The sequence below is a fragment of the Alosa pseudoharengus genome, unplaced genomic scaffold, assembly GCF_046254945.1.
Source record: "Alosa pseudoharengus isolate Yale_2024_CS ecotype anadromous, Long Island Sound unplaced genomic scaffold, YU_APseudo_1.1 YU_APseudo_1.1_scf_1, whole genome shotgun sequence".
Lineage (NCBI taxonomy): Eukaryota > Metazoa > Chordata > Actinopteri > Clupeiformes > Clupeidae > Alosa > Alosa pseudoharengus.
Window position 1 is genome coordinate 20,064,837 of NW_027468564.1, and position 27,365 is coordinate 20,092,201.

At 40.6% G+C, this 27,365-nt stretch overlaps 1 protein-coding gene across 1 annotated transcript in view; it reads left to right on the plus strand.

Moving 5' to 3' along the window:
- The first annotated feature begins 618 nt into the window (after positions 1 to 618).
- LOC143122903 (NACHT, LRR and PYD domains-containing protein 3-like) overlaps positions 619 to 27,365 on the plus strand; it is a 29,747-nt gene continuing 3,000 nt past the window's right edge. The window contains exons 1-7 of the mRNA XM_076283904.1: positions 619 to 724; positions 16,237 to 16,659; positions 16,870 to 18,664; positions 19,744 to 19,917; positions 20,946 to 21,122; positions 23,298 to 23,471; positions 23,677 to 23,832. Coding sequence (XP_076140019.1) covers positions 16,239 to 16,659; positions 16,870 to 18,664; positions 19,744 to 19,917; positions 20,946 to 21,122; positions 23,298 to 23,471; positions 23,677 to 23,832 — 2,897 coding nt within the window. The 5' untranslated portion in view covers positions 619 to 724; positions 16,237 to 16,238. The remainder of the gene's footprint in view (positions 725 to 16,236; positions 16,660 to 16,869; positions 18,665 to 19,743; positions 19,918 to 20,945; positions 21,123 to 23,297; positions 23,472 to 23,676; positions 23,833 to 27,365) is intronic.

Here is a 27,365-nt window from a genome sequence, read left to right on the forward strand (position 1 = left end):
ACAGAGAATGTCTAATAAGGGGAGAACTGCCACTCTCGGAAACGGCCGGTTTCTGAACTTGTTGCAGTTCCTTCTGTGGTTCCACATGAGGGCGCTCGTCCACGAGTGCAGAATGCATGGAAGTCTATGGAGCTGTACCCCTCAAAATCCACTTTTCTCGGGATATAATTTTTTTTTCAAGTAATTTGAATATTGTATTCGAAAGGGGAGGCAAATAAAATACACTTGGTGGAGTATTATATTTTTTAAAGTCACTTAATTGTTCTAAAAAGCCTTTCAAACGTGTCAATGACGTCACTCATTAGCACAATGCTAGCGTGTTATGGGCAACAACGACCCAAATTGTAAGAAATCAAAAGGACATAAGTACTCGTTCATTCAACTTTTGACCTATAACCCATGTTGAAGTTATACAAACTACAATCCAATCTGAGATTTGTCAACGATAATCAGGTGAAAGAGACAAATTTAGCCGTCTAGCTCCATTGACTCCCATTCATTCTGCACTCATGGCGATCGCCCCCAGTGGAAATCTGGTGGAACTGCAACCAAAATTCGGTACAATGGGACTTAATACGGAGTGGCCAGGCTCTCCGTAGACGGGCTCTGGTAAGAAGTTTAAAATCGCGCGAGGAAGGTTGCATCTGACCTCTCCAAAATGTCTCACAGCATGTAACGCAAGGAAGTTTTGCTTCTCATCGAAAACGTGACAACCCAGGATATGGTAAGACTTACCGTTGTTGTTTCTTCTCGTAGTTCAAATAATGCAACGGCTGGCTGCACTGTACTACTTTATGTAGCAAAACTACAATTGTCCGAGTAGCAAAACTGTAGTTATGTTTTTGTCGTAGGTCACGTTCGATCAATATACTCGCTCGTTATTCGCCCTAGAACTTGGGGGTATTCCATCAACCTCGCTAAAGGCCAAACCTATTTCGATAAATCTCGCTAATTTTAGTGAGAATTCCGTTCCATTAATGAGGTTAACGTGAATCTCAGCTTGGTAACCATGGGAATTTATGCTACAGAACTAACCTGCTCCGTAGCAGGTTAACTTTCAAGCTAAATTAAGCTGTGTTGCAAAAAAAAAAAAAAAAACAATCAGACGGAAAACGAGTCCAAAAAGATGGTTCCGTCAACCTGTGCAACCAAGCATGGATTTACACATTCACTAGCTCCAAAGAATGTATGAAGATTATGCGATTAAAAAAGTTTTAACTTCACATGCGTGTGGTTCTATGAATCGTGCTACTCTGTGTAACTTACGCTCGGTGGTGGTGTAACGTGCAGCGAGACGGCATAAAAAAAGGATTACATTCTTGCTGGTTCGCTTCCCATACGAAGTATTAAGGGTACATTGTTTATCACCTTGATAATGGCATTTTAGTTATAATCTTTGATGAAAGACATATGTCTACTGCTGATAAAGGGTCATGCACATTTGGTTGGCTGTTCAGTGACTGCTTTGCCAGTGGGCTATATTATATCTGATGCAAGCCAAAGGATAATTATTCTCTAGCCTAGGCAGCTAATAATTAAAACTGCTTCATGTGTCGACGATTTTTCATGAATGTCAAATCAACTGTGTGCTACACAGATTAAATACTAGGCATACATTGAATTGAAAGCCATTGCATTTCAGATCATTTTATTTCAAACACTTTGGGACTTATGGGAGACAATAGGCTATTATGTTGATACTTATTTATTTTATGACCACCTACACCTAGACAATAATTTGGAGTGAACACTTTTAATCTAAGAACGTACGCTATAGATAGTTTTGAATATTCATATGCATATCCATAAGTTGTTTTTGAGTTTATACTATTTATTCATTCACTCGTTTTGTTCAAGCATAGACTGTATCTATGTGTTCAAGAGTGAAGCCAATCAAACTTAGCCTGGAAAATCCAGACCCTGATAATCTAGAAAGATTAAGGGTCTGGCAAAGAACAATGTAATGGCCCAACTCGAGGGGCGGCAACAAGCATGCATTTAAAAATCTCACTGCACGCAATTGGATAACACTAGACCATGTTTACTCTGAATGATTTTGGACTTCGGCGCAATCGGATAACAATAAGCTGACTTAAACCTCGCTTGAATAAACGAGGCCAAGATGCCGCTAACTTAGTTAATGGAACGGCTTCGGCCCCAAGTGAAGGTCTACGCTAGTTCAAGCCAGGCTATTTCTGTTAAGCGCCGCCTTCATGGATGGAATACCCTCCCAGTGCCAAATGTCTTGCGTGAAACTGACAGTGACGTGCAGTCAGGGGTAGAGTGTGACATAGAGAAGTATAAAATCCAGATAATATAATAAATGCATAAAATCTCAACTCGCAAGTAATACTTTGTAAATAACGGTAGAGTATTTGTGCTCTATCTTGGCGATCTAAAACGTGGTCAATCAATGACGAAAAGCTTTTACATTTTGGGGTGTGTCCAGTCCACATTCGGGGTTGTTTTGTTATCAAATGCCAGGCGCTGGACAAACATGTTGTTTTTTATGTTTCTTAAGATATGGAGCACTGTGCCTTCCACGGCACACCTACCTACCCCCCTCCCCCCAACATAGGCGTTCCCAGACGGCACACATAAATCTTACCGATGTCGGGCCGATGAATGCCGTTACAGTCTAGAAGACATCGCATAGGAAGCGTTTGCTCATTGGCAAGACATTGCCGGGATGTCGGCAAATCATCGAAAACGACAATGAGCCAATGTTTCAACGACTCATTGTTTGCTCATTGGCAAGACATCGCCGGGATGTCGGCAAATAATCGAAAACGACAATGAGCCGATGTTTCAACGACTCATCAAAGCTATGCCCACCCCCGGCTTATACGCAGGGGCGATTCTAGACCTAGAGCTTTGCTGGGGCACAGGCCCCCAACTCCCAATACAAAAAAAAAATGTGCGCGCAATATGAAATAAATGGCTAGCCTACAGGTACCCTGCCTGTGCTCTTTCTCCCCTCTCTTCTCCTTCTCTTCGACCTTCTTCTCCTCCTCCGCCTCCTCCTCCTCCTCCAGCACTCTCTCCCTCAATTGTTGTAGCAGCCACTATCCAGCAACATCCAAACACATAGGCATAAGTAGGCCTATACTCACTGCATGAATTTAATAGGCTTTCCTGACTTTTTTAGTCAAAATTGAGATAAACTTCCCTCCCAGGCAAGGGTCCTATAGTCATCCTGGCAATAGTTCTTTGTAGCTTAAATAGCCTACTAAAGCCTTCATACTGACTTTTGGTGATCATTTGCAAATATCTGTGTAGATTATTATAGGCTACATTTGCAAATGCAGCAAACTTATTTAAGTTTGCCATTAAACCATTGATCAAAATCACAGCACTGGCTATTACCAGCATAAATGTTAATGTTACCGTTAATGTGGGCAATTATCATACCTCCCTCGTCCTCCTCCCCCACTAACACAAAACGTTAAGGGAACGTTCGGGAACGTTAGTGTATGGTTCCCTAAAGGGTAGTTCGAACCAAACCAAAAACTAACGGTTAGGGAACGTTACCTAAAGGTTTCTTAACGTTCCTAAACGTTAAGGGAACCAACCAACCAAAACGTTCTTCTGTGGTTGCACAGTACCTTCACACAACGTTCCCGTTTAGTTGTTATTGGTTGTTTTTGGTTGTTCTGAGTGCACCCCCACGCCAGTAGGGGGAAGACGCCTGGTCTGCATTCAGAACCGATTGCAGTTTCACGTTGGATTAAACAAACAATAATACTTCGGTAAATAAAATTTAAAATATTTTTATAATAGTTTTCTGCTATCACTAGAATACATTCAGAACATGTTTCATTTGTTCCTGTAGCCTACCATTACCATTTTACATTCACACATTTTACATTATTTGCATTCGAGGATTCTCATTAGGTGGCAATGACGTCAATGGTAATGCGTCTCTATTCATTCCAATTCCATGCCGTGTTAAATGTGTTATATGGCATTGTGTGATTGATTGCGCCTCTATCTAACTGGAGACAATAACAGCTATAGTCGATACTAACACAAGCTCCATTTCAGTTTTTGAAGTAACATACAAAATGTTTGCAGTCACTTGATTTAGATCCACTGAAATGATTGGTTTTATAAAATCTAAGTAAGGTAAACATCATATCAAGATAATATTTATTTTAGGCTAATATCAATTTTACTAAATAAAAAATATATACTTTTGTGCTTTTTTTACGTATTAGGTGAAATTTAAACAAAAATCTATCAATAGAACACTTTTCACAACTAAGAAATTTCACTTCTTTCATTTCACAATTCACTTCAGTTCAATCAGACAGGCTCTCCCTTACACGTAGGCATACCCCCACGCCAGTAGGGGGAAGACAGCGCCTCTGCTTTCAGGTGATCGATTGAAGTCTTGTCCTGACTTCCGTAAACGGGCTCTGTTTGAATTCCGTGATTCTTGAACGCCGCTGGAAGAAGTCTTGGAATGGATTACACTCGTCTTGAATTCGATCTCACGAAAGTAAGTGAAATATGTTACAGTTTCATGATGTAGGCCTAGTGGTTGTAATGCAAGAGTTTGAGGTTTAACCTTAAGTCCTTTCACTTGTAGGGCTTTGTTATATTCCGATTCTGCCAAGTTTGTAATTTACCAAAGCACATTGCTCGTTCGTCTTTGTTTGAGCTGTTCTCAACGTGTTATGTTTTGCAGCATTGTATGTTTTGTGTCATCGTGTTAACCTGCTCGCGTTGATGTTACAAATAATAGCACTAGGCTACCGTTTCTTTTAATTAGTTTTAGTGTACAGTCAGTCCTTTTAGGCAAGTCACTCGGCAGCAGTGGTGTAGGCTAGTGGATATAGGCCTACTGTATGTAGCTGGATCTAGGCTACTGTGATGTAGGCTAGTTAGCTGTAGTGGGTAGGCTATACTGTGATCAACCCCAAATGTATCCTAGTCTATTTTAAGTGGGTATACTGAGATGGTGATGCTTTTTAAGTTGGTATAACCTACTGAACAGTCCTGCATATGTAGGCTACACTAGAGCCATAGAGATGGCTATAGATAATGTCAGAGAATGTCTAATAATCCTTAGAAGGGCTCTGTCGGCGGCCATTTTGTAACACAGTTGATCGGATAGACGATTCAAGTGAATAGACCTCTGAGTTTTGCCTTCAAAAAGCTGAGATCCGGTAGCCTATCTTGCAATTTTTGCTATGGGAAAATAACATGGGGAGAGAATTATTGCACTCTCCCGGGGACGAAGAAGTCTGAAATGCAGACATTTTGCTCAACACACGTTTGTCCTCTGCCTTCGAGTGGTAGGCTAACTGTGATCTTCAACAGGCCTACGTTAAGACAGCAACTTAGATTTTTGCTACCCCAGACCTAACTTGCAATGTAACTTGTCATAGGTAGTTAGGTTAAATTAACACCCTGATCTCCTTATAGGCAAAGGTGGCAGTTTTGGTTCCTTTTTGTAGGCGAACTTCAGAGGTCTGTTGGGAAGCATACAGGAAGGGGCGGAATGTGTGTAGTAGGCTATACACAGCTGCCATACTGGCTTTACAAACTAAGCCCATGCATTTCTATGGATGCTGTGTCTCCCCATTAGAAATTCTCCGGGCTACAATACAAAAATCAAGTCAAAAGCTGGGCCAAATATCCAGTCAAGAAAATCTGGTTGTGTACAGATGACTGATTGCTGCAATACTATCAATAATAGTTTTCTCTATATGGAAATACTGCTTTGCTCTACTACTGGCTCTCAAAAATGTTGTTCTCTTAACGTAGATTCATACACCAAAGCTATGGAAAAATGTCAGCGGCTGATGGACACTTCTAGCATTGAGGCGGAAGAAGATGCGAGCGTCCACAAAAGGCAGTGCATGGTCACGTGATGGTAAGACCTCTTAAACACAGACTACATTATTTGCACAATTCAAATATTCTTTTTGCAATCAGTGCAGATTGTATGGTCTTTTATTTCAGATGAATCCGTTCCGCAAGCAAGAAAGCATTCCAGGATGGTGCGTGTGCCTGGAAGCCCTGTCTGTAAGTTAACATTTATACATGTATTATTTAAGAAAACCAGTTGAGTCATATTTCCTACCATGGAACTACTGACATTCATGTTTATTAACCTAGTGCATATCATGTTACTGTTCTGATGTATTTGTCTCTTCCTGCCTTTTATTAGGTCAGCAGATGTCACTGCCTCCACCACCTGCATGTGAGTTTTTCTTTTTAGCGATTGTTTAATGTAACAGCATAGGTTTATCTTTTGCAAATGTCATGTGCAAGAAACCTACCATAAATTAACTGACCAATATTCATATTTACTTTCTTTTTAGATGAGTCAACACCACACAGGCAACCAGCTCATTGCCCAGAGCTGGATGGGTCTATTATAACGCCTGCCACTTCATCTTGGGACCCAGTTGAAGGTACAGTGTCTTTGAATTTTCCATTTCCAAGTAAATACAATTTCATGACAAGGAACTTGAGAGTAAGTAACTTTTTTTTGGTTGTAAACAGCACAAGTGACTCATCACACAGAGGGAGGTGGCTTGGCCATGGAGACGGAAATAAGAGGTAAGAACACTCACTTAATTTGTTCACATATGCAGGTATATAATGTATTTAACAACTAAAACTAACACCATCCATTTTCCATAGCAATAAGGACAACCATTACCGCATGGCACAGCGAATGGACGCATTTGAGGAGAAGATGGATGAGCTGCTCATGCTCTTAAGGAGCTCCCAGTCACCTCCCTCTGCTCCAGTCGATGACATATTGCTGTCGTCCTGCTTGACAGTCACTGAGCTGCAGGAGAGGAGGAACAAAATGCCCTCCCTCCAGGACTTGGGTGCCAGTTGAAGGTACAGCGGCTTTGAATTTTCCATTTCCAATTAAATGCAATTTCATGACAAGGGATTTGAGTGTAACTTAACTTTTTTGGTTGTAAATAGCAGAACTCGTCACACAGAGGGAGGTGACTCCTCGCCCAGTCGGTCGCCCAGTGCTGGATGGGTCAACTTTGACTCGCCCTTCTTCACCTTGGGTGCCAGTTGAAGGTACAGCGGCTTTGAATTTTCCATTTCCAATTAAATGCAATTTCATGACAAGGGATTTGAGTGTAACTTAACTTTTTTGGTTGTAAATAGCAGAACTCGTCACACAGAGGGAGGTGACTCCTCGCCCAGTCGGTCGCCCAGTGCTGGATGGGTCAACTTTGACTCGCCCTTCTTCACCTTGGGTGCCAGTTGAAGGTACAGCGGCTTTGAATTTTCCATTTCCAATTAAATGCAATTTCACGACAAGGGATTTGAGTGTAACTTAACTTTTTTGGTTGTAAATAGCAGAACACGTCGCACAGAGGGAGGTGACTCCTCGCACAGAGGGAGGTGACTCAGCCATCGAGATGGAAATGAGAGGTAAGAAGACTCGCTTAATTGGTTTACATATGTAATTTTATAATGTATAACAACTAACACTATCAACTTTTCCATAGCTGTGAGGACATCCATGGTCCGCATGGCACAATCGACTTGATTGAGGGCAAGATCGAGGAGGTGCTCAGCCTCTTAAGGGGCTCACAGTCACTTCCCTCTGCTCCGGTTGAAGACCTTTTGCTGTCCCCCTGCTCGACAGTCACCGAGCTGCAAGACTTGGACCAGAGTCTTGGTAACCAGGAGAGGAGGAACAAAATGGTAATTAAATGGCCATAGTCCTGCCCTTAAGATAAACACTATGTAATTGCATAAATTCAAATCATTATAACTGAACTGACTTACAATATGAGATTGTATAAGCTCTCCACTTTCTATATGTTGTTCTATATAATTTGTATTTCTATGTTTTACAGCTACTTTTCTTGGCGTCCCTTGGAGGGTTGACTCCAGGTGCTGCCATCCGTCGTATGCTACGGCGGGTGGCAACCAACAACGTTCTAAAGGAGTACAGCCTGCGGGGCAGGAAGGCCAAGAAATCCTTTCAGGACCTAACCCTCTGCAGGGTTTTAACAGGCAGGTGTTATTTTATTGTTCACATCAGTATTATGCTTAACTTGGCTGATAAGAAGTTTTAATTTGACTTAACTTTTCTCATTTGTTGATTTCTACTATAGCTGCGGCCCAGAAAAACTTCCCTGCGCTAAATGCTGCAGAGGCGGAGGACCTGATTGGGCTAGCACTGAAGTTTGCCCCACACAGACGGTAAATTGAAATTTGTTCATAACAATCAAAGGAATGGGAAAACTACTTTTTTGTGATCAGAAAAAAAGGGTTGTTAGTAAGGCACTTTGTCTTGTTTTTTTCAACATGTTCATTCTTAGTATGACATCAAACTTTTTTTTTTTCTTTTTAGGCAAGCTGAGGACTGATCTTGTTGAGACTCGACTCGGACTTGAAGGACTGGAGCTCTATTTTTTTTAAATTATTTTTAAAGCTTTTGTATTTTTTTTTGTTGTATTAAACCTTTTGTATTTTTCTTTAATTAAAGCTATAGTATTGTCTATCAAAGCTATAGTATTTTTTTGTATTACAGCAATTGTATTTTTTACACACAAAAACAACCACACACAGGAGCAGCTTCTTTCGCACTGTTATCACTCTGTGGATAAGTGGAGTCATCCCCACTTTGACCACACCTGCACATTACTTACTTTATCATTCCAATATACGTCTTGCACTCTACATTTGCACTATTACTTTGCACTCAACAGCCCACTCCATGTGTACTTGTTTTGGTATTATGTCTTTGTATATTGTGTTGGTATCTGCCACAATGTATATTGTTGTCTATTGTACAGTGTGTCTATTTGTTGAATGTAGCACCTACCAAAGTCAAATGCCTTATGTTAATATACTTAGCTAACACTAAGTCTAATTTATATATAATATATATATATATATATACATACAGTGAGGCCTTTTATATTGTTTTTTTTTGTCTTTTGATAATTTTATATTAAAGTTATAAGTTCCATCGATTTTGCCTGTTCATTCTTTCCTGCTAATATATAATAATGCATTCCTGCTCGTGCTGTTTAAAGTAATTGCTATGCAAAGGTTGCAATGTTAGGGGAGGGTTCCCTAAAGGTTGCAATATTTAGGGAAGGGAACGTTCCCTAAATGTTAGGGAACGTTATGGGAACAGTTAGGGAACATTAGGGGAAGGTTTCTAAAGTTTGCAACGGTTAGGGAACGTTAGGGGAAGGTTTTTTAAAGTTTGCAACGGTTGGGGAACGTTAGGGGAAGGTTCTCTAAAGTTTGCAACCTTTAGATAACGTTAGGGGAACGTTCAGGGAACGTTTTATATAACCAAGAACTAACGTTTCCGGAACGTTCAGCAAACTTTCCATGGGAACCAAAACTTGCTCAAAAACTAACCTTAGGGTAACGTTTGGGAACCAAAAACTAACGTTTCCGAAACCAAAAACTATGGTTCCCAGAACGTTTTGGAAACCATAAATTGTTAGCTGGGTCATCTCCTCACTGTTCCTCTACCTCTGCCTCTGTTCAGGAAGAATTTTATGATGTCCATCTCTGAATAGTTTATCAGAAGGCTATGTTTAGTTTTACAGTAGGACAGCTTCACAAACAGTATAGGCTACTTTTACAGGACTTTCTCTACAGTATACGTATCATTATTAATTGTCCGCATGTGTGCATGCAGTCTACGCATGGTGTGTGTGTGAGGGAGAGAGCACAAGCTGGTAAACTGTTGCTAAATTTAGGCTACAATGACGCTAAGCATTGAAAAACAGATGCTAATTATGTGGGAAACATTCTCTAACAGCGATCAACTTGTCATTTTTTCTGTCAAACAAGTTGTGAATTTGCAGCAGTTTCCACTGTGTATGTGTGTGTACAACGAAACACTCGAAAGAATCATGTGAACGATTTTCATTGGTTGATGCTTTCAATCGTACCCAGCTACAGAGGTGCTATTTCCTGATTGGCTATTATGGCCCCTTTCTTTTTTCCTTTTTTTTTTTTATTGGCTGGTAAGTGACAGGCTCGAGTCATGACTAAAGCAGGCATGGAGATGCGCTCATGAATGCCGTTTCCAGCTAGAGCAGCGCTAGAATTTTACTGGGGCACTGGAGACTTTTACTAAGGCACGTGCCCCAGTGAATAAGGTCTAGTGACGCCCCTGCTTATACGACCTTTATTTATTTAGGTCGGAACTTGAGATTGCACATTTTACACTAGGCTATAAATGATTAGATCTATAAAGACACAAGAAAGATGCCAGAAATATTTTTAATTCATTTTATTGAATGTTTAAAAAAAGTCTGAATGATGAAAAAATGCTGTTAGAAAATGTTCCCCCAAAAATCAGGTTCTTCTCCTGCAAGAGACAAAAACAACAATTAATTCACCGCAACACTTTCATATAGTGCTGGGCGGTATGGGCAAAAATGTATATTTTTCAAAATTCTTACGGTTTCACGGTATATGACGGTATTTTTTCCCCCATGCATAATCAGATGTTCACAGCATTTTCTACAGGTTGAGAGAGGAATTGCTGCAGTACACTGACTAAGGATGGTCTATTTTACTGTCATGATGTAGAATAACTCCACACTAGTGGTAATGCAGTTTTGCATGGCCCCAGAAAATGATGCTGTTTACAAAGAGCCACTCATGATTCTAATGAAGAATCTAATCAGAATGCAAAGACAATTGCAGTCAAAATACAGAACTTTTACTGTGCAAATTTCACAAACATCTTGTATAAAACCAATACAAAAAGTAGTGCAACTTGCAATAATTATACTTTTTTGAAAATTATACAATTTAAAATAAAACCTCTTTGCTAATATGCGTACTCTGTCAAATAGGGCTGTCAGAAACATGCCTTATTGTTATTGTGTGGTTTACATGACGTTAGTTAACTTGTGGATGTGGATGTCTTGTTAGCCTGCCATGAGCTTCGGATCGGTTCGCTAGGCAAAACATTAACAAAAAAGTTTGTTTTGGTGCACTGATGACAGTCAGGATCATTTCTAACTAGCCAGCTAGTATTGCTCAGTGCATAACATGCTTTACTTGCTACCTGGATAATTTCAGCGATTATTCTTAAGGTGAGATGAATGATAAGAACATTAAACTTCACTGTGTTCGGTGGGTTGCTAACTAACGACATCACCTACTAGCCAGCTAGTTACAGCTGTTGAACAATCTCAATAGAATTTTCGTGACGGTAAATCCAGAGAGGGTTAAAGCGGAGCTAGTAATCAAGGATCTTTGGTAAATCCCTTTCAATGCAGTATCCCTTAACGTTTTTCCTTAACTAAAGAAACAATTTAAGGTGTTCTGTGCAACACCCTTAAATAAACCCCTTACCTAAGGAGAAATTAAGCCTTAAGGGTCATACTTCAGGGGAAAAACGTTTTGTGTTTAGGCCTACCCTCACTATGCCTCGCAGTGTCACCATGCGTGCGTGTGAAAAAAGTCCCGTCTGAAACACTGTCGCGCGGCATAGCGTTCCAAACGTTGTGTAATCAAATACACCGGTATGGCGGTATATTAAAAAATCATATCATAACGAAAATATACACCGGTATATGGTGTGAACCGGTATACCGCCCAGCACTACTTTCATCTTTAAAGTCTACCCTTACCGATTGCTGTTAGCAGCTAATGCATTTTCATAGATGCAGAGAACCAATACCGAGCTCGGAGAAATAGATTTCAAACCCATTAGCATTACCTCAGCTGATATTTCAATCAAGCAGAGGCGAGCTAATGCCGTTACTTGGCTAGCGCGCTAATGCCGGCCAAAACACGAACTCTGGAAGTGACAAGAGAAAGTTGGGACTGAAACGTAGCCTACATTTGCTTTGGGAACTTCGGCTGATGCATACAGTATATCTGTGCATTTCCTCTGTGCAAAGGCGTTATGATGACACGACCAGCAGGTTAGCTCAGCAAAGACAGTAACGTTAGCTAATAGCCTAGCTCCCACTCCTTTCCATACAAAAAGACAGCCTTTCCTGGGTTAAGTCTCACGGTCAAATAATAACTTGCTATTCTTACACCCAGGCATATTGCTGTCCTTGAACCGGTAATCATGGATGCTGTAGTGTTAACATTTTGCCATAGCCGCTAGCTAGGTTTAACATATTTTTCCAGTGTTAGCTCAACTAGCTAACGTGAATTAGTTCACAACGAAGTTGTAATTACCCCAAAACAGCTCTTTATAAAGTAATGTACACCAAGTTATGGCTTAGCCTAGCAGGTAAATATATAAACTAGTGCTGCCACTAACGACTAATTTTCTAACGACTAATCTTTCGACTAATTTTTCGATTAGTCGACTAATCTAAACGACTAATTTTTTTTAAAATCAAATGTTTGTTATTTTGTTGTGTACGTTTTATTTTGAACTCAACTAAAGGGAAAACGTAAAATATATATCACCCTACTTTTGTTAGAAGCTGTATTACTGTAAGTAAACGGTTCAAAAACATTATGTATTAAAAAAACACACACATTTAAAATGCTACCTTTAGATAATGTCAGACCTTTGATAGACTTTATTTGTATGCCAGTGTTGCCATCGACATAGACAACTTCTTTGACCTGAGGCCCAGTCATGGCATACTTTGGGGTCATAGGGCCCACCTACATGAACCCACCCCCCATCAAATTATCATTATATCACATCACAATTATTATTGTTATGCTATATTGTTATACATGCACTTCAAAGTAGCCAGTGTTTAAAGTGCTAACATTGTTCACAAAAAATTTGAAAACATGCACATCAGGACTGCTTTACTAATGTAAAATATAATTAGAATAGTTCCATTGCTTTTGCATGGTTGCATGATAAATACTTCTCAAAACAACAGCAATTATATGGGTGTCATCGTTTTGGGATGTTTCCCTCATGCAAGCATCATATGTAGGCAAATGGAAAGAATATTTACATATTTAATTATGCCACAAGCTTTTGGCCACGTTATTCAAATTTGACTATACAATACTCTAGATAGTGTATTATAGTCTGTGCTCTGTTTTTATGGAAGTTGCATAAATCCACATTGTTCTATTAAATGTAGTTTCATAATTAAATAGCTTTCCAATAGGTTGAATTGGAGATTTGCTACCAACGTTATCAAGTGGTTTCAGTTTCTCTCGCGCATTTAATGAACGCTCATACCACCATTTAATTGTATGCCTCTATGTTTGATGACACCAAATTAGCAAGTAATTCCTACTGATTGCAGAAAAGTTTGTTTTCTTTTTCTGTCGGTCCGCGGTTCCTTGATCAATTGCGCAGCAAATTATCAGACGAAGCCCCGGGAATAATTTCACTCCGCGGCTCCGGACCAGCAATGTCCACGTTACGGCCGGTGCTGGTCCGTGCGGCCCATAGTTTGAGAAATGCTGGACTTTGAAAGGCGACAGGAGTTGAGAACTATGCAAATGAGCCTAACATCAGCATGTTCAAAACAAGTAGGCTACAGGCACTTTGCGCGTCTTACCACATAGGTTACTTCACTTTATCAGTTGGCTTGAACGCTAAAAAAATATGCGTCGTGACTTATTGACCATGGGAAATGACACGCACCTTGATTGTTGATATCACGGGCGGCGGCATGTTTGGTTTAACGTTTTTTTGTATGAATGAATTACAGTAGGCCTAATGACACGCCGTTGCGTTGTCAACGTGAGACACTTCACTTAATTTATTTCAATTTCCACAATACTATATTAGTCAGAGTCTGGACTAGCGTAACCTACTAGCTTAGCTCCCCCCACTTAGCTCTGCCTAATAATGAATTGCGCTGAAAGCAGGCAGGCACGCAGCTTTGCTGCTGGCGTTAACACTTGCGTGCATAGTGGGGTTTAAAACATGACTGCCAAAGTCTTAGTAGCCTGTTTAACATCCAAAGACAGTCATTGTACTTTTCAAGAGTTAATAACATAGAGTTAATATAACATTACAGCCGTGTGAGACCAAAAATAAATAGGCGGTCAATAGTAAAACGACTCTTCGACTAAAAAAATTGCCGTCGACTAATTTTCATGGTCGATTAGGTCGACTAAGTCGACTAATCGCAGCAGCACTAATATAAACAGTCATACAATTGACACAATGCCTATTTTCTGACAATTTACATGAGTGAATTTACCAACCTGAAAATCACTGATCCAGGAGGCTGATCTGACGTGCCTGGCTGCCTGCTACACACGCAAAAAAAGAACAGATAGAGCGGGATCTGCATTGGGTAGTAGGAACGATCAAAAGCCAACATACATGGAAGCTGGGGTAAAAAAAACAGATAGCGGGATCTGCTTTGGGTAGTAGGAACGATCAAAAGCCAACATACATGGAAACTGGGGTAAAAGAAAACAGATAGCGGGATCTGCTTTGGATAGTAGGAACGACCAAAAGCCAACGTACATGGAAGCGACTTCAGGCCGATACCCCTGCGACATTATTATATGGGAGGATTCCTCCTGCTGATCTGAAACCGACATCGGGCAGATGTATGTGTGCTGTCTGGGTTTTCGCACACCAGCGTTTGTTTGTTTTTAGTTACATTGAATTCAGCTTCAGAATTCAGATAGCATTGCTCTGCTGTCCTTCGTATCCCCTCTCTCATCCTCTCCAAACATGTTGTAGACAGGCTCGGACTGGTAATCTGTACAATCGGGCAAATGCCGGTGGGCCGGTCCACGTTATTCAGCCTATTTGCGGCCCGTCATGTAGGCCTTCATGACAGGTTCAGTGTGTGTTACGATCGCGCCCCCCTGCCCCACCCCTCAAGTGGATTTGTCCAAGCAGCCGCTTGGTTTGTGGGGAAATATAGCCTAGTACGAGTCCATGCATAGTATCCTAGGCTATATAAGTGCCCTCCGCTGGCTGGTGTTCACATCATCGCAGTTTAACCGTAAACAGCAATCAGAGGTGTCTAGTTTTATTCCATAAATATATTGTTTTTGTAGACGTTAGTTGCACGCGCTACCAAGAGCTTCCATTTACTGCACCATGTAGGTTACTGTAGTGCGGTTTGTCTGTCAACATAAAAAAAACTACAGGTAGCCTACAATTTTCGCACAACTTGGAGGAAATTGTCAGGGCCGAATTTTGTTCCCAGTCCGACCCTGGTTGTAGATGTCGATACATTTTTTTCTAATTGACTCTTAGACAAAATTGTCAGACTTCTAATTCAAATTCTAATTAAATAGGCTAGGATATATGATCTCCTCTCCCTGTATGCATTTGCGGCTCATTTTAGGCTATTAGTTATCCATTATTTGATAGCTAGCTGCCTCAACTTCCTGTAATTGGTCCAAAAGTCCGAAACATTCAAAAAGTGACTATTAAGAGAGATTACTCTTACAATAATGTTATTATACCCAACAACTACTGTGCAGAATTTTCTGATGCATTTCTGATGAGGATTGTGAGGGTCATGAGTCTGATAAAATGCAGTGTTCTTTTTAATACTAAGTTCCTTGGGTCATTACTTTTGAAGGATTCTTGCTAGGTTCTTTACATTTTCAGGGAGTAGTTAATTTTGTCACATATTTTTTAATTTAGTCTTAGTCTTGTGTCTAAATGTCCTTTTTAGTCTGTGTCATATTTAGTCATTCAAATATCATTTTTGTTAGTCAAGTTTGTTCTGAAAGTTTGAAAGTCTCAATTTTAGTCTAGTTTTAGTCGGAGGACTCTAGATAAAGGAGGACTCAAGATATCTTAGTCAAGTTTTAATCAAAGCATTTTAGTTTTTTTTAAATAATTTCAGATTACCATTTCAGTCAAATAGTGTTTCACACATTTCAATTTTTCCCCAATGTTTTATGTCTACAGGGCCTCTCGTTAGTTACTCATTCTGACTTTTTGTCAGTCAGTAGTCAGAGCTACAGCTATAACTCGACTAGGGGATTTGACTGGACCACTGTACAAAAGGGGTTTTATTTCATAGTGTAAATGGAGATAATCTTAATAATTTACACTATGAAATAAAACCCCTTTTGTAGATCCAAGTGCGAATGTTTTACTTCTTTTGCACAAAAAATGTTTGCTAATGAATTTAAATATAAACATAAACACAAGCAAACATGACTTCCTACTCAATCCCTGACTGCACATTTTAAAGGTTATTTTTTACCACACTTTGTTGCTATTTGTAGGTCTTATTTGAATGTGAAAAGTGAACAATATTACTTGTGGTGTTACAGTAATGCATATTTCTCTCTACCCCCCACCACCTCCCACCCTTGAAGCAATGGCAGTTGCTGGTGTTGTGACTGCTGCCAAAGTTGTTTCTTCTGTTGTGAGCAATGCCTGGTCATTGTACAGCCAACTGCAGACAGCAAAGAGAAACAAGGATAGCTTTGAGAAACTTGCGACAGACGTGAAGGATGTGATAGACGTGCTGCAGACTGTGACAAACCAGGGTGTAGACGAAGGTGTGGTGAAGAAAGGACTAGAGACGTTTGAACATGCTTTGAGGTCCGCTGAGACACTCCTGCAAAAATATGGCCGCAGCAATATGTTCATGTATTTTGTGAGGGCGGGAAGTTGGCAAAATCGTTTTGAGATGGTGAATACTCAGCTGAGTAAAGCTAAACAGCAACTTACCCTTTGCCTCCTGGTTGAACAAAGAGGGCAACATCAGTCGGATGAGAAGGATGAAGAAGCCAGAGGTAAGCCTGTAGTCATGGTTACAAGATCATCTATCTATTCATCTTTGTGGTATAAGAATTGTATGTGTGATTGAAGGACATGTTTATATTGATATTTTTTTACCTTGTCCCTCAATGACTACTGCATTTTGAACCAAACACCTTGTTTGATTATGCAATTAGATGTAATACAACTTTATAATCTCTCATTGCATGTTTTGTCCCATTTAGCTCATGCATCTCTACAAAAAGCACTGGGGGATCACAAGAGCAGTATGCAGAAGCGGTTTGAATGCATATGTGAAGGACTTGAACAGAGAGGAAGGAAAACTCTGCTTAACAAGATCTACACCCAGCTCTACATCACCGAAGGAGAGAGTGACGAGGTGAATAACGAGCATGAAATTATACAGATGGATAAGCTGTCCAGAAACACACCTGAGACTCCCATCGACTGTAATGACATTTTCAAGGCTTTACCTGGACAAGGCAGACATATCAGGACCGTGATGACCAAGGGCATTGCTGGCATTGGAAAGACGGTGTCCGTGCATAAGTTCATTCTCGACTGGGCAGATGAAAAAGCTAACCAGGAAATCCAGCTGCTCCTTTTTCTTCCTTTCAGAGAGCTGAACTTGCTCAAAGATGACGAGTTCACTTTTCACAATCTTCTGCTGAAGTTCCACCCAGAACTGGCAGCACTGAGTGGGATATGTTACCGTAACTTGCAGGTGGTGTTCATCTTTGATGGCATAGATGAAAGTAAACTTCCGTTGAACTTCCAGAGCAACAAACTTGTGGGTGATGTCATGGAGACAGCAACATTGGACATGCTGGTCACCAACCTCATCAAGGGAAATTTGCTCCGTAGTGCCCGTATATGGATGACCTCGCGCCCTGCAGCCACTGGTCAAATCCCCTGTGAGTATGTTGACCGCATCACGGAAGTGCGCGGGTTTGAAAAGCAGCAGAAGAAGGAGTACTTCCTGAAGAGGATTGATGATCAGGATCGAGCTCAGCAAATCTTTAGTCACATTAAGACCAAACGGAGCCTCTACATCATGTGCCATATCCCAGTTTTCTGTTACATTGCAGCAACTGTCCTGCAGGAAATGCTGGGTGAATATGACAGTGCGGAAATCCCCTCAACTCTTACAGAAATGTACATTTACTTTCTGATCATACAGCTGGACAAGAAAAAACAAAAATATGATGGTGTGAAACCAGAGAGAACGAACATCCTGGAGGCAAACCGGGATGCCATCTTAAAATTGGCAAAGCTGGCTTTTAAAAATCTTGAGCAGGGTACAATCCTGTTTGAAGAGGATGGCCTGAACGAGTGTGGCATTAACTTGGAAGAAGCATCTGTGCATTCCGGTTTCTGTACAGAAATTCTGAGGGAAGAACCTAAGTTTGCTTTAAGGAAGTTCTACTGCTTTGTGCATCTGAGCCTTCAGGAGTTCCTGGCTGCTTTGTTTGTTTTTGTCTCTTTCATGAATGAGGACATGGCAGCACTGGAATCTTTTCTCAAAGTGAAACCCAAAAAGGTTTTCCTCTACCTCTTGCTGAAGAGTGCTGTAGAAAAGTCTCTGCAGAGCAAAAACGGACATTGGGATCTTTTCTTGCGTTTCCTTCTTGGCATCTCGCTCGAGTCCAGTCAGAAACTCCTTGAAGGCCTGCTGACACGCCCATTATCAGAGAACAAGAATGAGAACTCCAAAAGCCTGGAATTAATTACCAAACACTTAAAAGGCGTACATGAAAAAAACATCTCCCCTGATCGCTTCATTAACCTCATCAACTGCCTTTCTGAAATGAAGGACCACTCACTGCAGAACGACCTGAGTTTCATCTCCTACGAGAAACGACCAGAAGCAGAACTTTCACCAGCCCACTGTTCCGCCTTAGCAGACACCCTTCTGAAATCAGAGGACGTCTTGGACGAGTTTGATATTGACAAATACAACACAACAGACGACGGACGCCAGAGACTTGTTCCAGTTGTGAAATGGTGTAGAAAAGCTTGGTAAGTTTGGACTTCCACTGTATGTTTCTAAGTAGTTTTTGTCTTTTTATAAAATGTTAGATGGAATTTCAGAACTACACACTCCTTTATGTATTTCAAAAAGTATTTCATTAAGTGCATCTAAGCGATGGAGCAAAACTGTAAATTCCAATTTGATTCTCGAATTTCACTTGCATTTCAATTAAGGTAGCAAACAGGAAGCAGAATTTTAATTTTGCACAACGCTGCTGTGATGGTGAATTTGAGACCACAAATGAATGAAGACCCAGTCAGGCAATGGTAGCATGATATAAGTGACATCAGTCGTTGTCTATAGCTGATCGAAATTACATAAGCCTAAAGCTTTGATTTAAAGCTAGGCTATATGTCTAGTCTATTTAATAACTTAATGATATAGAAGACAAACCATTTTGTAAGAAGATGCATCATCATTTAAGATTTGTAATGATGTGACTCTAAGTCTTTGGGAGCAAAAGTGCCATGTTGCTCTGTCTGCCACTTGTTGTCTAGCTGTGTGGTATTCTGATAAGTTGTTAAATTGTGGACCATTAGCTTATCGCTCGTTTCAATTTGGGACCTTGCAGTTGGAATTGTCGGTTGTTTATTCAAAGTCTCAAGTCAAAGGTAGCCTGGGCTAATCAAATAGTCAGTTTTTTTCATGTTTACATCATTTTGAATAGCCACTGCACTGCATACCCGTGATGGTTGGCATGTTGCTGTTTGAGAGGGGAAGTGGCTACAGTACAGCGGAGAAAGCCAACATGTTCTTTTACTGATATATTTAACAATCTTTTGCATTACTTATCCAAACAATGTCAAACTAGGCACTGCTGATAAGGACATGAAATGTGTATGAATATAAATATGTTAAGCCATTAATTCTAATACTCTGATCTGCTTTAAACAACATTAATCTGCATTGTCCTTAGATGAAAGTCACTTTGTTTTTAAGCAGCGGTAACATCACCGCCAATCGCCCGGGTTCAGTTCCCGCCATTTTGAGTTTGTGTGGCCTTAAATAAAAGCATCTGCTAAGTATCAGTGAACTTAAACTTTATCAGCCAACTTTGTTTTTGAAGGCTTACAGATTGCAAACTGAAGGAGGAGTCTTGTGAGATTATAGCCTCCGTCTTGCAGTCAGCATCATCCCACCTGAGAGAGCTGCACCTGGATGGTAGCACCATGCCAGACTCTGGAATGAAGGCTGTCTTTTGCTCTCTAACAAATCCAAGCTGTATGCTGGAGAGACTAAGGTACACAAGGAGCCCCCTGTAGTCTTTTACAATATGTGCTACGAATGTTGCAATAGACCAGGAGGGGCATCGTTTCTATAGATTCTAATCACCTCAACCATCAATTCACACAACATAAGACTTCATGTGGCACCTAATTGGCTCGTTTGGGAAAATATATACACAGGTGAGCGCATGGCGGAAGCTCTATTTAAATATGGCAGCAGCCCACTGCAAAGCTAACTGAACATAACCCTTCAAATTCCTGACCCACTGAAGATCGTATCTATAGAATCTATAGATTTTAGCCAGTGCATTTCCGTTTGCAACAGCATGTGTATTCTTGCAGCATGTGTAACTTGGAATACAAGTTATTGTCTTAAAGGTTGTATCAGCGATTTCAGGCCCAAAAAAGGCCCAAACACAAATGATCACATTCATCTAATCTTTCCTAACGATCCGTTAGCTGCCTGCCCCATAAGCAGGTTGTCAAAAAAAAACGTGTCTCTGTAGGCAGCCTAGGCGCCGAGATCTGTACACAAAAACAATTGCTACCAACAAGTGTTGGCAACCACTCAAAGCCAAAATAAAGTGTTCCAACCAATAACCGACGAGATGCACGTTTAGGAGAGTTTCAATTGCACAAGAGGGAGGGGGAGGGAGTAGCGAGCTAGCTCTCTGTTTTGTTTGAACATCAACAGAAGTGACGTTACCCCGCAATCGCTGATACAACCTTTAGCAATGTCAACAATACTTTTGTGATAGATCAAGACATATTGCATCATATCACGATGTATGAGTCATGGTACGTTTGGTATTGTGGAGATAGGTTTTTATAAAGTGCCTGGTATGTTGTATGTTTTTGACATTTTGAGTCTGTCATTGAAGTTTTGATATTGATACTTTTAGACCTAAGGCTGACAGCTCACCTTGACATAAGGAATTCCCACTTTTGCCATGTGCTGTGTTGACTTTGACAATACAACATAATACACTAGTCTGATGTCAAATGATTGATTCATATACATGTGATATTGAACATCCTGCAGCCTTGTTTACTGTGCGCGTACTGACAACGACTTGTTTGAACACCTGGGCTCCTCCCTTGTGTCATTGAGACAAGACTCCCGGCTGGTGGATCTGGATCTGAGTTGCTGCCACAAGGACAACATAAAGGTTTTAACAGCAGGACTGAAGAATCCTCACTGTAAAGTCAAGAGATTGAGGTGAAGTTACTCAGAACTATTTTTGTATATTCAAATTATATATATTTTAAAAACATTCAAAAATGAAAAAAACAGAATGTGAAGAAACAGCTGTTTTGTGATAATGTCAAACCAACTATCCCACACTGGTGCAATACCACACTGTAGCATGTGCCGCTGAATTGGGCATGCAGTCAGTGTAGGAATGTTCTGTGGCTGCACTCAACACAACTCAAATCCAACAGACTTCCCCCATGGTAGGGGTGGGCATATTGATAAAAAAGTACATAAGCTGCTTTTAGTAAAAAAAAAAATACTGCTATCGGCAATACAGGCCCTATATTTAATCAGTACCACTTTTTGCAGTTTCACACCTTACTACCACATGGGTCATTTTTAGGAATGATCCATAGTTTTAGCAACCTACTGTAGGATCTATTTATGGATGACAACTTATCTCTCAACACTACCACTGAAGTGTAATGCTGTTTTGAGGGGTTCCAGTGGTTAAAATTAGTGGTTAATTTTGACGTGATTTGATGCCTCTTTTGTTATTACCGTAAAACTCCAAATAATAGCCCGGGCTTTTATTTTACCAAATCGCCAAACTGGCTAGTATTAGAGACAGGCGTCTATATGAGACAGGCCTTTAATTCCCTTTACACAAAACTTTTCCTTGGCAAATATGGAAAATATTACCAAATTAATTATTTTAAACACACTGAATGTCTACCTATATGACTAGGCTATCTAATGACAATTACGGATCATCATGCATTTAGTGTTGAGATGTTGGTCATTGAGTGAGATACAGTAAGATCCAAATAGCGGGGATAGCCAGAACAGATTAAACACTTTTTAATCAAATATAATTTACAAAGAGATTGTATCACACTGAAAGCATATATTTTGTCACTAGCAACCTAGCCTATGTCGTCCTTTGTCAAATGCAGTTGCATTATCAGCCCTGACCAAAACCGTTCAGTAATTATTTATGCAAAAATGGAACGTGCATAATGTTGCATTCTACCTTCAGCACGAATGAAACGGCATGAGAACATGAACCATATGCTTTCTTCCTTATTTTATTTGGCAAATTTGACAACAGTCAGCTTACATTTCAAATCAAAACCTACTTCTTTCTCTTTATCGCCATGGCAGTACGCATTTAGAATAAAGAATAACGTTTGTGAACCTTTTTGTTTTGTTGCCAGCATAAAAACAAGCTTACCATAGGCCTATCCGCAAAACACAAGGGATGAATTGAACGATGACTAAGTCAGACATAGGCATAGCTCATATTGAAAAAAGTTATAGAATTTGGAACTCTAGCTTTTCCCCACCGCAGTCTTTTAATGCCATCTAATCATAACGTTAGCGTGCGCAGTCTGCACCATACTCAAACCCAAATCACACCAAATTCGCAACGAGATGAGCTGCAACATTCTATTAAGCAGCAACTTGATGCAACATTCTAAAACCTTGCAAATGTGACTAGACATGGTGAATGCTTTGCGACGGCTTGCAACGACATGCAGCATCTAATTCACACCCAATAAGACGTTCTAAATGGAACGCGATCATAATTAAGACAAGAAGATCTCCAGTAGATGTAAAACTATGACACGCATTGACAGTGAGATGCCGCCGCTGTTTGTAAGATCAAAATAAGGCGTTCTAAATGGAACGCGATGTAATTAAGCTGTTCAGTTATTTTCCATGCGTCTTGGAGAGGTATGTGTGCTGACTGGGAACTCCTTTCTGCAACGGGCTTTAAACAGACGATCTGACTGGTCTATTGGAGACCGGCCTTTAACCCAAACCTGTAGCAATGCCAGGCGTGTAAAAGAGACAGGCGTCCATTTGGGACTCGGCTATTATTTGAAGTTTTACGGTAATGGTATATTTATTAATGGTATTACATATGTCAATCATATTACATATCCGGAGCAATTTGGTGTTAAGTGCCTTGCTCAAGGGCACAACAGTGGAAGCCAGCAATTGAACCCACAACTTTCAGGTTACTGCATGCTAGCCCAGCTGCTTAACCACTACACTACCACCGCACCCGATATACACACTGGGTGTGTTGGGATCAGGTTGCCTGTAATTCAAGTGTACCAACAATGACAATCATTAATTGCAGCAAACATATTGCATATTTGTGATTTGCTAAGAGTGATGTTCCTCCTGCAGCCTGAGAGAGTGCCACCTTTCTTCGAGTCACTGTGAGGATTTGGCCTCCATTCTCTGCTCCTCGTCCTCCAGCCTGAAGGAGCTGGACCTGAGAGACAACGACCTGCAGCACTCTGGAGTGGAGCTGCTCTCCTCTGGACTACAGAGCTCACAGTGCACACTGGAGATACTGAGGTACACAAACACACACACACACACGCATTGTATATATTTGCACAAGTAAATATATACAAAATATATAGTGCCACTCCAATACTTCCTATGTTCTTTCTTCCTCTGTTCTATTGTTACTATTATTAACATCATACTTGTATATCCATGTAAATGCCTTGTCTATTTGTTCCTGTGGCATTTAGAGAACATAAATTTATCTTTGCAGACTGTCAGCCTCCAACCTCACCGAGGCATCCTGGAGGTGTTTGACGTCAGTCTTCCACAGGGAACTGGACCTGAGTGAGAGCAGGCTGCTGATGTCAGAGCTGGAGCATCTGTCGGCAGCACTGAGGAGCCCAGACTGCAGAGTGAACACACTCAGGTGTGTCCGTGCGTTATGGCACATAAACAACACTAATCGATAATTAAATTTTAATCATTAATGCGTAGAGGCGTTTATCTGAAATGATGTTCACGAAGGATCAACTTGTTCTCTCTAACAGTTCTACCAACCTGACATGGTGTACTGGACACCTTGCGTTTGTGCGTCTCTTCCGGTTCAGTTTTTGTTGTGGCTGTGGTTAACGGTTGTAGCAAAGCCTTCAAATAAAAAATGCAGTCAGAATAATGTGTAACAATATTTACAACAAAGGTAGGCCTAATAGTTTCCTGACTGCTCCTCTTTATTATCAGTTTGTAAAGTTTAGGCGAAGTAGGAAGTAATATTAAGAATCCCTCATCAATGTGATTGACGTCATTGGTCCAGCCCAGAGCTAGTGAGTGGAGCGGAGCGCGAGCGAGCAAGGAGCTGAGCGGATGGAATTTTTTTTGGAGCGCGGAGTGCTTTTTAATTTAGAGGCTGGAGCAGCCGTTCTGTTCTGCTCCAATTTCACTCTGATATTGCTCAAACCACGAGTCTTAAGGCATGTACAAATCCATCCAGAATTCATGTCTTCCTAATAAAACCAAGACTGTTAAATTTCAAAGATTGGCCATTGTAAGTTCGTTGATGGGGATGGAGTTTGTTAAATATTTTAGAAAGGAAACTGAAACTGATAGTCATACAAGTGTAGGCATACTATTCCAACAAATGAACTAGATACTAACAATGTAGAGCAAGAACAACGATGTGGTGACACTTTCAGTGAGTAAACATTCATTTTGGAATCTAAGACACATTTTGCAGAAACATTAGAGAGTGCTACCGAGAGCAAAGAAAAAATTTAAGCAATTTAAATATGCTTCATATCAAGTAAAAGGATAAAGTAAAACTTGGATGCAATTAATCACACTGATCCCTTTAGTTTTAGGCTTACTGTATGTTATGTGTATTGATGTTGCCAAGCTTGTACGTTGTTGCACTATCGGTGTTGCACAATCTATGAGTGACATATTGCCGTTGCTCTTTCTGTTTTCTGTTTAATTCGGAAAATTCGGCTTGTAGGATATTTCTCCCTCTTTTAAATTGGAGCGAGCGTGGAGCAATTTCCCTGGAGCGGGAGGATTTTTAAGTGGAGAGGGGGGTGGGCAGCCGTGGCCCACTGGTTAGCACTCTGGACTTGTAACCGGAGGGTTGCCGGTTCGAGCCCCGACCAGTGGGCCACGGCTGAAGTGCCCTTGAGCAAGGCACCTAACCCCTCACTGCTCCCCGAGCGCCGCTGTTGTTGCAGGCAGCTCACTGCGCTGGGATTAGTGTGTGCTTCACATCACTGTGTGCTGTGTTTCACTAATTCACGGATTGGGTTAAATGCAGAGATCAAATTTCCCTCACAGGATCAAAAGAGAATATATACTATAGGGATGCACGATATATCGGCGGCCGATATATTATTGGCCGATAAGTGAAAAAATGAAAATATTATTATCGGTCCGATAACAGAATTATGGCTGATAATTTGCGCCGATATTTTTTAAAGTCCTAATTTAGGTCTACGTAAGGTCTGTCTGGCTACACTGAGCTACTTGAGCTTGGTTGGCTATACTTTTTCCTCAATATGATGTCAGCGGTGTGAATGTATTTCACCACTCTGTGGATATTGCGTTCATTTGGGAATCTGTGCATCTCAAAATCCTCTCGTGAATTATCCGCCATTTAACCTTACCAGAGCGGAGCTCAGCCCTATCTAAAGATGTCTTGTGCTGATGTGTTTGCACTTTACCGCGCTGGTCGGGGAAACAAATAAACAAACTCGTTAGTGGGACGAGTACATAAGTAGGCCTAGTTCTAAGTTGTGTTTTAGTATTATATTTGCATTACTTTAGCTTGGATTTTGTATTATTACCTAGAAATATGCTAATCATTCCTGCTTCAGTTCCAGACAGGTCATCATAATAAGTTATTAAAACCTTCGGGGCTAACCCCTTTCTTTTTTTAAACCCCTTCTGCTGCAGCAGGTTGTGCGCAACAGAGTAGACGGACATAAGATACAGTCTGAGGAGTTGCAGCTTTATTCAGTTACCCGCAGTTGAAACTAAACCTCACAAGTTTCCCTCACAAACTCTGATTTGGTCGCTATACTGTAGCTTATTCCCAGCTGAGCCGTTTATGAGTGTTTAGTCCTAAATGAAAACGATTCATACTCTCTAGCCACTCACTCGCAATTCACTGACGTCAGGTTCACTTAAAGGAGCCACACATACTGTAGGGCTAGGCTACTGTTATGTTGACTGCTGTACTATTGAGGACTATTATGAGTTCTGTCCATCATTTGGTGGTAGGTAAAATTACTGCAATAAAATTATGCTTATTAAATGCTTTCCCCAAATAATTTTTTTCCCCAAATCATTTTTTTTCAAGAGTAATATTATCGGTTATTGTATCGGTATCGGCCACAACAAACCAATAAATATCGGTTATCGTTATCGGCCCTAAAATTCCATATCGGTGCATCTCTAATATACTATACTATATGAATTGAGCGGAGCGACCTGGCGCGAGTGGAGCGGCCGAGTGAACAGCCACCTGAGCAAGGAGCGGGATATTCGCACCGCTCAGGTTCGCTCACTAGCTCTGGTCCAGCCTCACAAAAATGAACGCCTGTCACCATGCTAGTGTTGGAAACGTTTCCCAATTACAAAGTGAATGAGTCTGGTTTTAATACGTGTAGGCCCAAGTACCTTGAATTGAGACAAACGTTCAAATCTTAGTGTAAAATTGACAAAAACATTCACTTATTTAGTGCACCTCACATTTTACAAGCATCAAAACGATCACACGTTTAGCTCTGCTGAACAGAAGTTTGTTTTAACTTTCTAGAACAGCGGTTCCCAAACTTTTCCCCCCGCGTACCACCGCCTACATTCCGACTCGGCTCGCGTACCCCCACCATCCGACACATAAACACATAAAAACGTAACGCATTCTATAACCCCCCCCCCTCCTTGACAATATTTGTCCGTTTCCCGGTTTTAGGTGCGTGCATTTGGTCAGTTAAAAAGTTATGAAAAGTAGCCTGCATAGTAGCCTAACTACATCCACATACAAAATCTTATAATAGTCCTACAACAACGCCTGACAAGGATGTATTCGTTTGGACAACATTAGGGCTATACAGCCTAGAAAGGCTAAACTTAGGCTACCTTTAGTTTTTTATGTTAAGCCTAGCTTAATGTTACCTTTCTTGCCCATCTGAAATAACTCCTAGCTTTGCTCCTTCCCTCTTTTCTGTTTTTGTTGTTTTCATCCGCGAAACTTTCCTCCCACGGACCACGGACCATCCAACGCATTCAAAAGTAACGCATTCTATTAGCTATTCCAGGCGTCATGTTTAATAAGCTGCCCTTTTTTTGATGAATACATACAGAGTTTATAAATTATATCCTTTAATTTCATGTTTCCATATCATTATGACCTGATTCGAAATTATGTATTTATTCATGAATTAATTACAAAAAAATTAACATTTTAATTTTACA